This window comes from Rhinatrema bivittatum, chromosome 10 (genome assembly GCF_901001135.1).
Source record: "Rhinatrema bivittatum chromosome 10, aRhiBiv1.1, whole genome shotgun sequence".
In the NCBI taxonomy this organism is placed as follows: Eukaryota; Metazoa; Chordata; class Amphibia; order Gymnophiona; family Rhinatrematidae; genus Rhinatrema; species Rhinatrema bivittatum.
In genome coordinates, this window is record NC_042624.1 from 67,565,997 (window position 1) to 67,583,963 (window position 17,967).

General features: G+C 41.0%; 1 protein-coding gene across 6 annotated transcripts in view; it reads right to left on the minus strand.

Moving 5' to 3' along the window:
• RASAL2 (RAS protein activator like 2) overlaps window positions 1–17,967 on the minus strand; it is a 448,317-nt gene that overhangs the window by 60,792 nt on the left and 369,558 nt on the right. For all 6 annotated transcript variants that reach the window (XM_029618579.1, XM_029618578.1, XM_029618576.1 and 3 more), the window contains 2 exons: window positions 17,180–17,416; window positions 12,483–12,684 (listed from right to left, as the gene is read on the minus strand). In XM_029618579.1, coding sequence (XP_029474439.1) covers window positions 12,483–12,684; window positions 17,180–17,416 — 439 coding nt within the window. The remainder of the gene's footprint in view (window positions 1–12,482; window positions 12,685–17,179; window positions 17,417–17,967) is intronic.

A 17,967-nucleotide genomic window follows, 5' to 3' on the forward strand; every position in this document is an offset into this window, starting at 1 on the left:
ATCCCAACACGGGCTGTGTTTCGAGTTGAAATCTTCATCAGAGGAATCTATTAATTCTTTGTTATAACTTTATAGACCGTTTCATTTCAGCTTGCAAATTTGGTGCCAAGTTTATGGACTATGAAATTACAGGGATGAAAGAATGAATAAGATAAATACATACAAAACAGCAACACCTCCCACAAAATAATCCAAAAACAAACCAACAAAAAAAAAAAAAAAAAAAATATATATATATATATATAATATATATATATATATAAGGTACAAGGACAAAAAACTCAAAAACTTATTTTAATTCAAAAAATGTTTTTACTAAAAGAAGGAAAATGGTATCAGAATATTAGGTATGTATGTTTTAATCCACTGTTGAACTGAAAATGTTGAAGAATATGTTGATATGATCATAACGAACGCCTGATGAAGGCATTTTGATAATGCCGAAACATGGCCATGTTGAGTGTTTCCTTTTGAGTTAAGTGGACACGGTCACACAGTTAAGTATAGCAGGATTTAAGAATAGTATATATATATTTTTTTAAAAGTGATTGTTAGAAATAAAATGGTAACATTTTTCAGTTGCCATGGTTGATGTTTCGCGACATACATTTTTTTTTTTAGATTTAATTTTTTGAAAATAAATATTTTGTGAGGAAATTTTGAAGGAAATTTGGTACCTGATTTGAACTTAAGGTGATTTATATATACTGATATTGTTTGAAGCCCATTGCGGGCAAGAGACAGTGGATTGAAATGTATACACCTAATATTCTGATAGCATTTTCCTTCTCTTAGTAAAAATATTTTTTGAATTAAAATAAGTTTTTGAGTTTTTTGTTTGACTCTTTTTGTCCTTTCACCTATTTTTTTGGATTTAAGATAAATACATGCCATCATATACAGAAGGAAAGTTTTTCATTCTGTATTTCTATGACAGAACTGAGAAAGTCTGGTTGAGAATGGGGAGATACGTGGAAGTACGTTTACATGTCATCTAACCTACATCAGCATCCTAGGACATTACCTTCTGCATCATTTCTTGGCATCTTCAAAGTCGGTAGAGTTTATATTACAATAAATTATTAAAAAAAACAAAACTCCCCATATATTTCTTTGTCCAAACCAAGTCAAACCAAGGAGGCTACTTTGTAGTGCTGTCCTGAGCGCAAGTAAAGCTGCCAAAATTTAGCGTCAATGGTAACTGTATGTAAGTGCTAAGCTTTGCAACTCGCATCCCAGTAATATTACAGTTCTTTCTTGTGGCAAGCTAGAAAAATGCTGGCAAATGCACTCCAATGATGGGCAATAACCCAGTAAGATATTTTTGAAGAATACCTCTTTTTTCTGAGTAAGCTATTTCACCATACTAGTACAACACTATCATTTTTTTCTTCACATTCTCTCTCTTTATAGCAATCTATTGTTATTTGTGCCCTTCTAGTCCAAACTACCTATGCATAATGCCAATCAGAGCTAATGGAAATTGTTTTTCCCATTCGGTAGGTCAGATAATAGCAAACTCAGTGGTGTTCAGAATCAAGACCGCTTGGCATGTAAGCATTTCAGATCCCTATAGTCAGCTATTATTACATGCATGGAAGGTAGCTAACAAACTGGCTGTTCATTTGCACTACAGAACTCCCCACCTGATGGAATCTCATTAGAAACTTAGCAGACTTGATAACAGATTTTAAATCAATTGTGAAATCACAGCAGTAAAACAAAATGTATTCTATCATCACTAGGGATGTGCAGACCAAAAGTTTAAGTTCATAAGTCCATAAGTCGAAAGGGGGGGGTCAATTTCGGTCAATATGGACATATGTACAATTCCATAAGTTGAGTCTATGTCCATACGTGCACCGATTCCCTAAATAAAAATTTAAACCCCTCACCCTCCTTAATCCCCCCCCCCAAGACTTACCAAAACTCCCCAAGCTGGCCAAAAGTTCCGTGAGGGTCCGGGAGCGGACGCGCGGGGAATCACGTGACGTCGCGTCACTCTGACGTGAAGCCGATGTCACGTGGTCCACCGCGGTTCCGCTCCCGGACCCCTCGTTGGACCCAAACGGCACTTTTGGCCAGCTTGGGGGGTCAGGAGGCCGCCCCAAGCTGGCCAAAAGTGCCGTTTGGGTCCAACGAGGGGTCCGGGAGCGGAACCGCGGTGGACCACGTGCATCCGCTCCCGGACCCTCACGGAACTTTTGGCCAGCTTGGGGAGTTTTGGTAAGTCTTGGGGGGGGGATTAAGGAGGGTGAGGGGTTTAAATTTTTATTTAGGATCAACAATCGCGATTTCCAACGTATTCAACATAGCTATGTTGAATAAGTTGGAAATCCGATCGTTTTCGCCTCATCACTTTTTTAAGTTAAAAAAAAAATTACGTTGCGTTTTACATATATGTTGAAAACGAATGCACACCCCTAATCATCACACGTCTTGCAGAAAGCTTCACAATGAATATTCTTGGCTTTATTGTACATATGGCCATAATTTTTTTTTAACTACATGTATTTACAAAGTAGCAATCTGAATAAAGTGAAAATAGCTTACCTGTAACAGGTATTCTCCAAGGACAGCAGGAATCAAGTCCTCATAGTTGGGGTGAAGCCTGGGGCAATAAAGTTTACTTCATAGCTTCCAGAAGCTTTTGGTATACTCCACTGAGCATGTGCCCACCATTCCATATTATAGATATCATGCAGGGACCTCTTCAGTTTTTAAAATAGCTAACAAACAAAAGCTTACAGCCTTTTTGTAACGTTCAGGGGGAATCTGGGATTACACCAGCAACTTGTGAATTTTGCCTTGGAGCCACAGAAACTGGATATGGAGTTTTTCTCTCTCTCTTTTTTTATATATTTATTTTTTTAAACATAGGGAAGATTTATTTCAGAACTTGGTTTGAGATTTTTCAAAAGTGAAAAAGCTACTCAGAAGAAAAAGGGGCAATTTTTGTTATGTTTTATACTGCAACAAATGGGTGCTTTATTCTTTTTGAAATTTCCGTGCAAATGTATTGTAAGATATCCTAATCTGAAATATGTATTTTTTTTGAGCCTGCTTAATTAACTTTTTTCTTAGCGACAAGCTGGTCCTTGGGTCCAACCTAATATCTATATCTAAGGGAACTTCAGAGCCTGAGGGATATTTTTTTCATATTTTATCCCTTCTCCTCCTTGATTGTAATTAGGTTCCATGGTGGCTGGGGTTCATGCCTGCTTTTCTTTTTTAAACATACTGATTACTGTCAATATTACTTTAGTTTTCGATTCTCGACCCTCTTTTATGGTGGATTTTTTTTGTAAGAATGTTTGTTGTATTATCCTGAAAAGTTTATTTCTTATGTTTAGAAGTTTTCTACACTTTTCACAACAAGATTTGTTCTTGGAAATATTGTTCAATTTATAAATAAAATGTTAAAAACAAAAAAAAAAAAACAAAAAAGAAAGGGTGAGCTTGGCAAGGGCAATTCCAGATTTGTTGGGGTCAAAACAAACAAAAAGCTGGGTGGGATTTCTATGATCTATAACCTACAAAATATAGAATGTTAAGGCTCTTTTGCAATCCAAGCTGTAAAAAGGCTTGTTCACCTTTGTGGACATGTGGCCCGAGGAAAAATGCATAAGGTGAAAATCTGACATTACCTCCCGGACCCCCGCTGGACCACCAGGGCTTTTGGCAAGTCTTGGAGGACCCTCCTGACCCCCACAAGACTTGCCAAAAGTCCAGCGGGGGTCCGGGAGCGACCTCCTGCACTCGGACCGTTGGCTGCCAGTATTCAAAATGGCGCCGATTAGCCTTTGCCCTTACTATGTCACAGGGGCTACCGGTGCCATTGGTCAGCCCCTGTCACATGATAGGAGCACAAGATGGCACCAGCCATCCAGTGCTCCTACCATGTGACAGGATCCGGCCAATGGCACGGATACCCTGACACATGGTAAGGGCAAAGGGCCATCGGCGCCATTTTGATTAGTGGCAGCCGACGGCCCGGGAGCGGGAGATCGCTCCCGGGACCCCCACTGGACCACCAGGTACCTGTAAAAAGTTTTTTTTTGGGGGGGGGGGGTTGGGAGGGTGGGGGAAGCTAAGGGATTACTTTTAAAGGGTCGGGGTGGGTTTAGGGGTTATTTGTGTGTGCCGTTTTTCCCGCCCTCCCCCAAAACGATAAGGGAACCCCCACGATCAATATCATGGGGTTTTCCTATCATTTTGGGGGAGCCCCCGATTTCTGACTATTTTGAAAATATCGACGATATTTTCAATCATCCGAAGCCCGATTCACATCCCTATTAAGGGTACGAAAATCCTTGCCCACGGGTGCTGAAGAGTGGGTTCTAGATCTTTACACTTTTGAGACTGGATTAAGCTTCAACTAACTGGAGGTGGTTGCTTCTCGAATCCAGGAGCCTTTGGGACAGTATATTACATTCACCTTCTTGTTATGAGGAGGCACAAAGAGAGGGTCTCCCATATTCTCATCTGTGCTCTTGAATGATTTCATGGATGGGTTCTGGCATGATATCCTCAAGTTCATGGATCCCTGTAAGGAAGTCAAGCATTTTTGCCCTAGACTTTTCCTCCCTCTGTATATTAAATGGAATAGTCTCCACCATTCTCTTTACAAAGCTGGTAAAGGAGAGGTCTTCCTGAGGAGGCTATCTCCTTTCCTGTGGAGAAGAGAGGTCCAAGGAGAGAGCAGTTGAAGAATTCTGATCTGAATATTTATTAGATCCAATGGCATACTACTCAGACTCTGAGCCAGAATCATAGGTTGGCAGTGTGGTCTGAGTGTATATTTGGCTCGAAGACAAAGTCTCTGTAAAGGTACCGCTTGCTTGTTGGCATCTAGGCCCTCGAACTTCTGTGCCTTGGGGAAGCTTCCACCCCCTGATGCACACAAAATGAACAATGGTGCACGCCTTTCTCTCCAAGAACTGGCAGTGAGTGTCTTCCACCAAATGCCATAAGTGTCTCCAGTAGGAGTTGGACCTCAATTTACAAAGCTATCAACAATGTTGATGCACCAGTGCTTGCAACTCTTTGGTCCAACCCTGCTTTGATCCTTCTTTTCAACTCCTCCTCAAAAACTGTTGATGCCAATACTGCATGGGAAGCAGGAGGCATTAAAACATCTTTCTGGGACACCTGAGGAAGATCAGTGGCTGGCATCTGGGTCCTTGGAGGCTGTCGTGATTCCAGAGATCAATAAGAAAGTGAGATGCCCTTTCTGTGGGAATGCTGAGGGGGGCTTATGGCTGCAGCTAGAATCTCTCTGTTCCCAGTATTATACACTGACAGGGACCCATGCTGATGCTTCTTAGCTTTCTCGCAATGCTTGGGGTATCAGCACTCAATGCTGGTACCAATAAAGCCAAATTCTTTGCTTTCACCAGGTGGGGAAAACTAGAAGGTCTAGCTCCTTGGCCTTTATGGGTGTGCAATTTCAAAGGAATTCGATGCTTCCTGAATGTCGATATACTTCCAGTATCCAGTACAGCTCCTGGGCCCTTTGATGCGGATGTTGATGCCTCTGATGCTTATAGGCCAAACTTGCTTGTCCCTAAGAACTTTTCTGTCAGCTCTGTTTGGGAGCAATGTCCTCTGGAAATCAACTTCCTACTTGTGGAACCCTCAGATATTATGATCATCCCCCAGGCAGAACACATCTGTCATTGGGGATCCATGACAGATATGATGCCACTACACAGAGGGCATGTTTTGAAGCTGCTGGCCCTCTTCTCTTTTTGCAACATCAACAGAAAAATAAGTGAGGTGAAATGAAATAGCTATTTTATAGAAAAAAATGATTGATGTCACCCAATGCACTAATACTGATACACACAACAGCCACAGAAAAAAACGAGAAAACAAAAAATGATTGAGAAACCTACCCAGTGAACCTAAGAAGGGTAAGACAAACCAAAAGGGGCCCCACAACAAAAATGCAAACTGTATCTCTGGAAAAACAAGAACTTTAGGGGGGGTCCTGTGTTGACATCCTTGACACAAGCTGGTGCCTGCATGCTCAGTGAAGTATGCCAAATTCTTTTAGAAGTTATGAAATAAATGTCACCAACTGGGTTCCATCACACAACATCATCCCACCCATGAGAACTTCACAACCTGCTGATCCTTGAAAAAAACCCAAACACTTTATTACATGTTGCCTAAGAATTTCAAGCAATGTGGTCTTTAGGAGTACAGTTTACCATTTCTACTAAATATCTGCATTTTCATATTTTTTTAAACTTCTAATGTACTTCTCTCTCTCTCTCAAAAGCACACTCTCATTACAGACACTTAAGATTTAATGCAAGAAATACATTCATACAATGGTGAGCTGCTCCATCCTTACCCATAAGATTAATTCAAATACTTAGTGTTACGCTGCAGGATATTACAATTCAATAAAATTAAGAGAATGTATCAATAAAACAGAACTTTGTGACAAGATAACTCTTCTACTGCAATACACATGCTGAGAAATTTATAGAAAAAATGTGTAGAAAAAGTTAAGATCTTAATTTTTGAAGTAGAAAGGCCCTATCCAGTCACAAATTTCTATTTCAAATATTTTCATTTTACCAAAAGAACGGAAAAATAAAACAAACAGATCAAATGATAAGTCTGCAACATATTTCTACAGACTGCTTGCTGTAGGAGTATTTACTCACTGCCATTGCTGGAAAAAAACTGCAATCTGAAAATGCATGACCAAAAAATTAAACAATCTGAAACCATATTAAAGCAAATCTTATGCACTTTTAATGGAGTTCATTGTTCTGATTGATTTAAGTTCTATTTTATTCTAGGAAAATGCAGAATTTTGAATGTCTCAAGTATTTTTCTCTCTTAATTTTGAAGTAAAATGAATTTATAAACCCAAGTGGATAATGTAAAGATCATTTGGTATAATCTATATAATAATGTGCTGTACAGTTTCCACTGTAAATAGGAACACAGACAAATCCTTCATTCACATACACAACACTAACATTCTCTGATGTACCTAAAGTTCATTCTTTAATGACAGCAGCTCAATGAAATAAAAACCATGGGTCATATGTGTTGTCAGAGGAACATCTATAGAACTTTCCAGAAAAAGCTATTAAGCATGTGCTATTGGGAACCTACATGGCAATGGACCACTTACCACACAAGTTAATCATCAGAGAAAGAAACTAATAAATATCAATTTCCAATAAGAGCATGAGGGTTTGGTTTACTTATTTATATGATGCCCTGACTAAAGTACCTTCACAAAACTAGGCCTCACAATGGAGCATAGTTAGCACACACTGGTAAACAGGACACATACTATTTGAAAAAGATAGATTTTAAGATGGAGATCAGCTCTGGCAAGGTTGGACTGTGCAATTGCCCCATCATCAGAAAACAAGAGTTACCGGTGATATCACTTTCTTAGATGACACAAGCAGCCTCAATGAAAAAGATATGGCACTTTTTGTGTTTGCTCTCAAATGAAACTCCAGATAAAACAGATAAGACAAGAAGATAATGCCAAAGAACATAATAATAAATAATCCTAGGAGGTGGAAGAGCTTTATATCAAGAAAAGACTTGGTAGAACCAATTTGCCAAATCTCAAATCCTGACCACAAGTGGTATCAAGGCTATAATAGTGTTTGGTGACAGTGTGCAGTAAATTCCATTCAACAGTCTTGCAAAACTCTAAGGAGCGAGATCTTCTTAGATTTGCAACAGATATCATCACTTGAACAACATAGGCAATCCTTGTCTTTCGGCATCAACAGAAGCAAAAATCTGGACAAACTTATAGGAAGCCTAACTTTCAAACTTATCCATGGTACAGTATTTACGCGTGTAAGTGGAAAAATGGAGATTTATACTAGGATTTTATAAACTGTGTGGTGGGAGCTGCACAGTTTATAAAATGCTGCGGTTGTGCTCTGAAAGTATACGTGAATATTTCCAATGCAAGCAAATGCATACTTTCTCTCAGTACTATATTTCTCGAAAAAAGGTGTCGGTACTAACATACAGAACACGAAATGAGGGACCACAGGGCAAATCAAGCAGGTGGAGGAAAAAGTGCCAGTACTCAGTACCGGCAAGCACTCCCTGAAAGAAAGAACTAATTTCTGGGCGTGCTAGCACCAGAACGCGTCACGTCCTGAGTTTCTTTTCCTGCTGAGAATGCCCCATTCAGGTCGGAAGTGCAGGGCCCGGAAGAGGCTGGTTTTTGAAGCCTCTCAGACAGGACCGGTGGATGCACATGTCCGGCGGAGGAATGAACAGCCGGGAAGCCAGTCGCGGGAGATAGGTCATGAGGATGACACTACAGCCGACCCTCTCCAGGTTGAAAAGTTCAGTTCAGTTACTCACCTTGGAAAGGTGTTGAGGTAGTGTGATTTGGTTTGATTAGGTACCAACATTTGATAATCAAGAAAGCAGTGAGTCACTCTGGCTGACTAACTCATGTTAGACTGTTTGGATTTCCCAATCCTTGTCCACCCACCCCTAGCTCATCCTTTAATTTATAGGCAGGTGCCACTTTCACAAAAAAAAAAAAACCAACCAAAAAAAAAACAACAACAAAAACTTTGAGTGTTTGATCAGTCCCTTGTAGGCCACTACCAGACATATAGTGAATTCACTAATACATTTAAAGGACGTTAGACACATTCCTACTCCCATAGCAACCTAAAACTTAACTAGGAACTGAACAAAATTGAGATGAAGGCAGCAGCCCAGCAGCAAGAGGGGGGCTTCCCAGTCTTTTGCATCGAGTGTCACATGTATGATTTTTTACCCGCCAGTGAGAAGTTGTACATGTGCATGCGATGCAAAGAGCTCCTGGCTCTCAGAGAACGAGTCCGATCTCTGGAGGCTAGAGTGGCAGACCTGGAGGAGCTGAGGCAGACAAAGAAGTATATAGATGAGACCTTCAGGGACCTAATAGCCAAGTCCCAACTTCAGACTGGCAGCCCTGGTGCTGCCTTGGAGGAAGAAGGTCTCATGATTGAGGGCATCACCCGGGTGCATAGGAAAGGATCCTGTAGCAAGGACCTGCTCTCCAGGTGTTGCTTGTCCTTTCGCACCGAGGATATCTCCCCAAGGCCTACTGCCCAAGAGGGAAGGGTTAGGTCGGCCGTCATAGTTGGTGATTCGATTATTAGGAATGTAGATAGCTGGGTGGCTGGTGGGCGTGAGGATCGCCTGGTAACATGCCTACCTCGTGCGAAGGTGGTGGACCTCACGCGTCACCTAGATAGGATTTTAGACAGTGCTGGGAGGAGACGGCTGTCGTGGTACATGTGGGCACCAACGACATAGGAAAATGTGGGAGGGAGGTTCTGGAAGCCAAATTTAGGCTCTTAGGTAGAAAGCTTAAATCCAGAACCTCCAGGGTAGCATTGTCTGAAATGCTCCTTGGTCCACGTGCAGGTCACCAGAGGCAAGCAGAGCTCCGGAGTCTCAATGCATGGATAAGACGATGGTGCAAGGAAGAGGGATTCAGTTTTGTTAGGAACTGGGGAACCTTTTGGGGAAGGGGGAGTCTCTTCCGAAGGGATGGACACCACCTTAACCAGGGTGGAACCAGACTGCTGGTGCTAACCTTTAAAAAGGAGATAGAGCAGCTTTTAAACTAGAACAAAGGGGAAAGCCGACAGTCACTCAGCAGTGCATGATTCGGAGAGAGGAATCTTCAAAGGATACTAATGATGCATTAGAATTAGGGCATCCCGACAGTGAGGTTCCAATAATAAGAAAAGTAGTCCAATTGCCTGTAAATAAAAACTCACCTGAGCTAAAAAAAATTCTAACTTATCCCTATCAATTAAAAAGCAGAATGAAAATACAAACAAAAAACAAACTTTGAAATGTTTGTATACTAATGCCAGAAGTCTAAGAAGTTAAGATGGAAGAATTAGAATGTAAAGCACTGAATGATGACATAGACTTAATTGTCATCTCAGAGAAATGGTGGAAGGAGGACAACCAATGGGACAGTGCTATACAAGGGTACAAATTATATTGTAGGAAGTATTTTTTCACTCACCACACAAGCTATGGAATCTGTTGCTGAAGGACGTGGTTAAGGCAACTAACATAGTGGGGTTCAAAAGAGGATTAGACAAGCTCCTGAAGGAAAAGGAAGGAAGATCTTAAGACTATAACACACTCGCTAGTGATTACACCAATAGATTACTCCAATGACCTATACCTTGGATTGCCTTTTACAACAATGCCAGCACTTACATGCATCCAAAATTCAGCCGCACGAATTGTTTCAGGGGTGCCTCTTTATTAGCACATCAACCCAATCTTACCAATAATTTGGAGGGTAACATTTAGAATTCTAATGCTTGTTAAGGGTATACATGGGTTAGCATCTCCCAGTTTTAATGCGGCACTAAAGCTATGCCAAACAGCTCGGACTAAGATCAGCTACTTTTGGATGTTCCTTCCTTTAAGCTCGTGCGACTGGATGAACTGTGGAATACAGTGTCACAAGCTTTAAAAGGAGAAGTAATAATTTTGAATTAGGAAAATTTTGAAATCATGGCTATTTAAACAGGCTTTTAATTTATAATTTTTAAAGGAAGGCCAGCATGGAAGGAATTTCATTTTAGCAGCCTTTTAAATGATGAAAAAGAGGATTTTAGTTTTGGCTCTTGCTGTTTTTCATGTTTATTGTTTTTATGTCTTAATGTATTTGTGTTTTATCATTTTATGTATTAGGTTTTATGAGTGTGAATATGCAAACCGTCTAGAAATGTTGATAGGTGGTTTATAAATTTTTAATAAAATAAATAAAAAAGTTATTAGCCAGGTAGACTTGGGAAAGATAGCGCTTATCCCTGGGAGTGAAATACAAGAAATAGATCAACTATTAGGGTACTCGTGGTTACTTGTGGCCTGGACTGGCCACTGTCAAAGACAGAATATTGGACCTTGGTCTGACCCAACATGGCACTTCTTATGTTCTTATTCATCACGACTGATACACAGTGAGAAAGTTTGTTCACAAACATGCCTAGAGATGTGAGGGAGGGTTGCTCAGTGCACCTACTGGAGTTGCTGCACCCAATAGTGAGGAAATTGGAGATTTCAAAAGTGCTTTGAAAGAGGCAATGCCACAGGTTTTTTAATGCCATGCTTCTGCAACCTGTCCCATTTTAAATGAGGGAAATGTCTTAAAGTTGACAAAATTAGAGAAAATGCTCTCTTAAGGACAGGATCATCACCTGTAGGAGTTTGTGGTGGCTTGAACAAAGTGTGGGAGGCTGGGTGAGCCTATGACTATAGTTTGCTTCATATGGGAAAGAATTCCACCACATCTGAGCCCTAGAGTTGTGTGCCAACAGCGAATATTTAGATGTTGAGATCTCTGTCTGAAGTTTGATAATCGATAATTTTGACTTGTTCTTTGAGCTCTTTCAAGCACTGGAGCAATAAGAATAAGAGCCTGGTTTATAGCTTCAATTTAAGCTACCGAAGCAGCTGAGGACCTTAGACAGTGTTTGGCCACTAGCAGAACTTAATGGGAGTCCAAGGCTTTGAAACTAATTTCAATTTGGACTTATCCAGTTTGATGAGATAGGAACCAAGCAACTCTGATGAGTCTACTGCTCACAACAACATCCATGAGCAGAAATCACAACCAGAAATCCCAAAGCAGCACTAATATTCTTTGATGAATGTCTTTTAAGTGCATTGAGAACATACCGCATGAGCCTGTTATCCTAACTCTGAAGAAATCTCCAGGATGGAAACCGTGAAAGCAAAAATTAAAAGATGAAATTTTTCTACAGAAAGAATACTTTGCAAACAAGAAAATCTCTGTATGGCCAGGGGTGTAACTTGACACAGTATGGCAAAGCAGATCTTGTTCAGATAAAAAAATGGTTGATGAAACAATAGCCAAATGCCTAACTAGCAAAACTAATGAAAAAGAAACAAAAGAGGTAAAAACAGCCTGAATGAAAATCTTTCAGCTTGAAGTAAAAACCAGTAGAGGACTAGAGAAATGTACCTACTTGGACAATGGACAAAATCAAAGCTAAATGGCAGCTGTATTGATTCCTAACCACACATGCTCAGAAGCTTTTTCTGGTCAGCTATATTGATGTTTCTCTAGTGACAAAACACTCCACTGACCCTTCTTGTCATCAGAGAATAATCAACTTTACTGAATACATTGCCACTAACAGGTAACTTCATAACTCATAAGCATGTTAGAAACCAGAGAATTATTCAGACTCATATACAATTTGTTTAAATAATTAACCATCAGGATTCCACTACCATTTCAGTGTTAGACTTTGAATGTTTTTGTTTAAGGGAATTTTGGTGCTTAAAACAGAAAGCTGAAACTGAGCTAAGGAAGATTTTATCTGAGCAACGGAACAGTCCTTAACAGAATTCTCAATATTCACTGGTGCTTGGGTAACACTAGGACTCTAGGGTTGAGGAAATATCCATTTTACCTTATCCAGTTGAGACACCACTTCCCATAAGAGGCAGTGTAGAACAGAGAGTTCCCGGCCAAGATCTATGTAACCCTCAAACCCGGGTGTGTTGGAAATGGTATCTGGGTTGGAAATTTCCAGCAGAAAGCGTTTCATTCCACCCCATTCATGTTCCAAGAAATCATTCATGAAGGCCATATACTCCTCCTTATTACCAAACCTGAGAAAGAATGGAGGAAGAGAGAAAAGAAGATGTGAGGGGAGGGGAAGAACAGAAAAACGAGTGAGAAAAGAAATAAGACAAATGGAGGAGAGAAGTGAGGTATTAAGAAAAAAAAGAGTACATAGAGAAAGTGAAAAATAGAAATTAAAAGAATGGAAAGCAAGCACAAGGAAGAGGATGAGAAAAAAATGATTATTGATTTTCATGCAAAAATAATTTGTAAAGAGTAAATAAACTGTCTCAAGTTAGGACAAATGGAAAGTTTTTAATTTATTTATTTATTTTAATTGTAGGGTAACTAAAGAGCGCTCTTCCTGCAGCTCTTCAATTGGTTCATTCAAAATGCAAACTGTCATTAACCTGAGTGGTAAGAACCCAATCACAATGTATCACATACATCCAAATAGGTATTCATCCTCATTTTTTTTTTTTTAAGTTTCTTAGTTCAGTGGTAGTTAGAGATCAGCCACTGAGTAAGGAAGATGATTGTTAATATCCCTTGCTTTTAAGCCGCATGGCAACTTGCGAGTATTGCAGAAAACAACAAGGATAAGAAAAAGTTAAACACATGATATTGTTTCTAATGATAAAATCTCTCATACCCACAGCAGAATTCATATTTGCATGAATAGTTTTATGTGGAATCTATCAATTCTGAAAAGGGCACTAGACCTCTTCTGATTTACAAACAGCATAATCTTCACAGTCACTATCTATGAAAGATTCTACAGAAATATGTCAGCCAAAGACTTCTCTTTTCTTTTTTTACGAGATTTGTTTCTGTCTCTGATAACTAGTCATCCAGAACTCACTATTCAAAATAACATAAAACGAATAACTTATCTGGCTAAAGTTAGTTGGAAAAGTTAAGCAGAGTTGCATACCTGTCAGAGGTGTTCTCTGGGACAGCAGGATGTCAGTCCTCATAAGCAGGGTGACATCATCTGATGGAGTCTGGGCTGGAAGTATGTCCAAGTTTCTAGAACTCTGACTGTGCCTTAATGGGCTACCTTGCGTCCATGTGGGGGTCCCCCTTCAGTGTGCTTAGCTTTACTTGGAGAAGCCAATTCCCAGAGAAGGTGGGTGGGTTTTGTGAGGACTGACATCCTGCTGTCCTCTGTGAATACTCGTCAGAGGCAAGCAACTCTGCTTTCTCCCAGAACAAGGAGGATGACAGTCCTCACAAGTAGGGAATCCCGAACTACATTTTGCCCCAAATGAAAAAGGGGAAAACCAAAACAGTGCCAACGGGCACAGCAGCTGTTTTTGGTGACATTAAGCCTTTTTCTTTATATTTATTTTGTAAAGGGGCAGCTTGGAACTAAAAACAAATGGCTCTAGGAGGGAGAGAGGTGGGTTCTACATGTCAAAACGATTCTGCAGGACAGACTGGCTGAACCTGCTCTCACATTGGGATCGCCTGTCCAGACAATAGTGGGATGTGAATGTGTGGCAAGACCTCCATGTTGCAGTCTTGCAGATCTCCTCCTTGATCTTAGTTCTGCTACTGTTGCTACCATGGCTCTGACACTATGAGCCTTGATATGACCCACCAGATTCAAGCCTGCCTGGGCATAACAGGAGATGCAATCTGCTAGCCAGCTGGCAAGAGCGTGTTTGGCAACGGCAATCCCCAGCATGTTGATGTCCAAATGAAACAAAAAGCTGAGTGGATTTTCTATGGACTTCAGTCTGCTCCAGGTAGAAGGCCAAGGCTCTTTTGCAGTCCAAATTGTGCAGTGCTTGTTCATCTTGGTGGACATACGGCCTGCGAAGAAATGTTGGAAAGATGACTGACTGATTCAGATGTGACACCACCTTAGGCAGAAATTTAGGATGCATGCGCAGAACTGCCCTATCATGATTAAAATTGGTATAAGGTGGATAAGTCACTAGAGCTTGGAGCTCGCTGATTTCACACTGAAGTTATCACTACCATTAATAAAACCTTCCAGGTCAGGTTCTTCAGGTCACAGCAATGCAGCGGCTGAAAATAATTTTTCATCAACTGGATCAATATGACACAGAGGTCCCAAGAAATGAAGTAAGCGACACATGAATCTGACAACTAAAAGCTGTATAGAGATGGGTTTATTTACCTTCTACATGGCGCCAGTTCCACTGAGATGAACTTTTACTGAGTTAGTCTTGAGACCTGAGAGATGTAGAAAGTAATCAAGCAGTTTTTGTGTCGAGCAGAACAACAGGTCTAAGGTCTTTTGCTCAGACCACAAGACAAAATTCTTCCATTTTAGTCCTCATGGAGTCCTTTCTTGAGGCCAAAAGAATATGAGACATCCTCTAAGAGAACCAGTGGTTGCAAGGTTACCCTCTCAGATTCAGGCTGTGAGAACCATGGATGGTTGACGCTGGGATGGCATACCCTCTCTTGATCTTGAGTGATGAAAGAAAGAACGTGGCCCTCCCAGCGCCACTCCTTAGAGGCGCTCCTTAAGGGCATAGCTGTGTAGGGAAAAAATGTCTCTAGCGCGATCATTGTGTCTCGGGCCCAGCGAGCAATGAGCCCGTTCGATCTCAATGGCCATGGGGGAGGATTCAGCCAGTATATCCCTGCCGGTGTCTGCCATTAGCAACATCTCGCAGATTTTTGCAGCTACCCTTTTCGCATCCGCGTATTCTGGCAGCTCAGGAAGGCCTCTGATGTGCAGGTTGCACTGGTGGGAGTGATTCTCCAAATCTTCTAATTTCTCTGCAGGGAGAGCTTGTTCAGTTTGTAATGTTTTTTGATGGCCCACCAGGGATTTGAGAGAATTGCCCTGGCTATCCATTCACATGTCCAGCTCATCTACCCATGAGCCGAGCGCGGCCATATCCTCACGCACTTCAGAGATCAAGGCCAATAAATCAAGTTTGTGCTTCATGTCTGCACAAAAGTTCCATAAACCAACTGCAGAGTTTGTCTCGAGGAGGTAGGTCTGTAGTCCACTGACCACTAGATTGGAGAAGCGGCTCGTTTCCCAGTTTTGGGCCTTCTGGATCAGCGGCAGCCTGGGCACCATCTTCCTCACCAGCTTCAGCTGCTATTTTAGAGTAAGAAGCTGCCTCAAGTCTGCAGTTTTCCCCATGGCAGCCATTATCAGAGTTAAGAAGTCACAATTTACGTTTTAGTGACCAAAAAATACACTGATGGCTAGTCTACACGACAGATTCCGTGAAGGGGGGAGAAGGAGCTCAGCAGCTAAACCTCCATTCCAGCCGATGATGTCAGCCCCTCCCACCCGGATAATATTAACCTTTGAATATAGCCAGTTAAATAGCAGTCCACAGTTCAAAAGAAATAAAACCCAAGCAGGCCTACTGGCCTGATCCCCCCATCCCCCACCCCAGTGAAATTAAAGTAGGCTCTGCTGGCTGATCAGCCCTCCCCCAAAGGCCCACCAAATATGTCCAAAATGTTGCAGGCTTACAGGCCAGAAATCCCCACCCCCCAAAAGAAATCACAAAATAGAAATTAAGTCGCCCTCTACAGAACGCCCCCATTACACTTATTCTCCACGATAAACCCAACACCAGTCCTCCTGCCCCACCCAGAATCCCTCAAACCACTTAAAGCCATTGGGAACTTGGAACAATTGTCCAGCTCCTGGCACGTCCAGTCTTGTATTCACTAGCTCCATTGCTAGATGCAGTCAAGCTTGGGAATGTATCCCGGCCCTTTATTGAACACTTTAATGATCTGACAATATGCACATTACACAAAATCAAATGAACCATGTGTGGTGAAACACTTAAAAAAGTGCTACATTCAATTAGTGGTGAACCTAGTTCTGAATTAGATATGAAATCACTTTGTATACAAGTGAGAAACAATCCATTACAGCCAGGAAAAGAACAGTCACAAGATGGAAGCATAGCTGGTCAACCCAGAAAATGATATGTCAATGCCAAGAACTGGAAAAAAAATGAATGCCTATTTTCAGTGTCCTACAAACGTGGGACAGTCTTCAGCTGCCTTGATTCATAAGGAGATGCTTTATTCAAAGCAGACACTTGGGACTCAGCTAATGCTCATGTCCTTAGTACACAGATACCCAAAGCTAGGCTACCTTTCTCTGGCAGGCTCATACCTGGATAGTGTGCCTGACGTTTCCTTTGTAGCCCAGAGAAAAGGATTAGAAGCACAAAAGAATGGTGCTGGTAAGAACTCTCCAGAAAGCTGCATCCTACCTGCTGCTGGAGAAGATCAAAATGAAATATTTTGGACAACTAGAAAGACTACCCACGTCTCCAAATATGAACAAGAAGGGAAACCCTTGTAGAGAAGGAAACACAGAAAATAAGATAATCTAAGGTGGCAAACCAGAAGATTGATCTAATTAGTTAAACAATTGTCACTCAAATATTAACTTCTAGACCAAAACATTTTGTGAAGCTTTTGAAAAACACTCAGATCGGTAACCATCCTGAAGGTTTCTGAAAATGGAATCACAGCACATATGGAACGAATTTACTCCAACTCTGTACCACTTACTTGGCAAAGTTGGCAAGATTTTGAATAACTTTGGCAATGAGAGTGAGCGTGCGAGACGTGCGGTCATCAGGGTATTCCTGCATGAGGTTGAAGAGGCTGGGTGACATGATAGCTGGGCACAGGAAACGGAGGAACAACGAGGCACTGATCAGTCGTTCACTGATATCCTGTTTGCTTCGATTCAAGCACTGCTGTTTCCAAGATGCAAATACTTCTTTCAGCTCCCGTGGAAACACACTGCAGAAGAAGCATAGAGAAAAGACAAGAACAGAGAAAGCAAGTGAACACCCACTGAGAAACAATAGTTACAAAACAGAGCACTTACTGAGTAGCAGAATATGGTAGAAAGTTGCTGGTATTAAAGCAACAATTCAGCTTAATTACTCATGCTCATAGGTGAACAGTTATTAAATAAGATTTCTGGAACCAGGCAATTTGAAAAACTGCTGTAGTTTACTTTAAAAGAGTGGAGGAGTAGCTTAGCGGTTAGAGCAGAGGACTATGAACCAGGAGACCAGGGTTCGAGTCCTGCTGTCGCTCCTTGTGACCTTGGGCAAGTCACTTTACTTTCCATTGCCTTAAGTACAAACTTAGATTATAAGCCCTCTGGGGATAGGGAAATACCTACAGTACCTGAATGTAATCCACTTTGAAGTGCTGAAAAAAGTGCAAAAAGCGGAATATAAATCTAAATAAATAAATAAAGAATAAAAGATTGGCTATAAAATATTATTAGAACTCAGTTACTGGAAATTGCCAGTGTTTTGAAAAATCCTCCAAATCCCCTT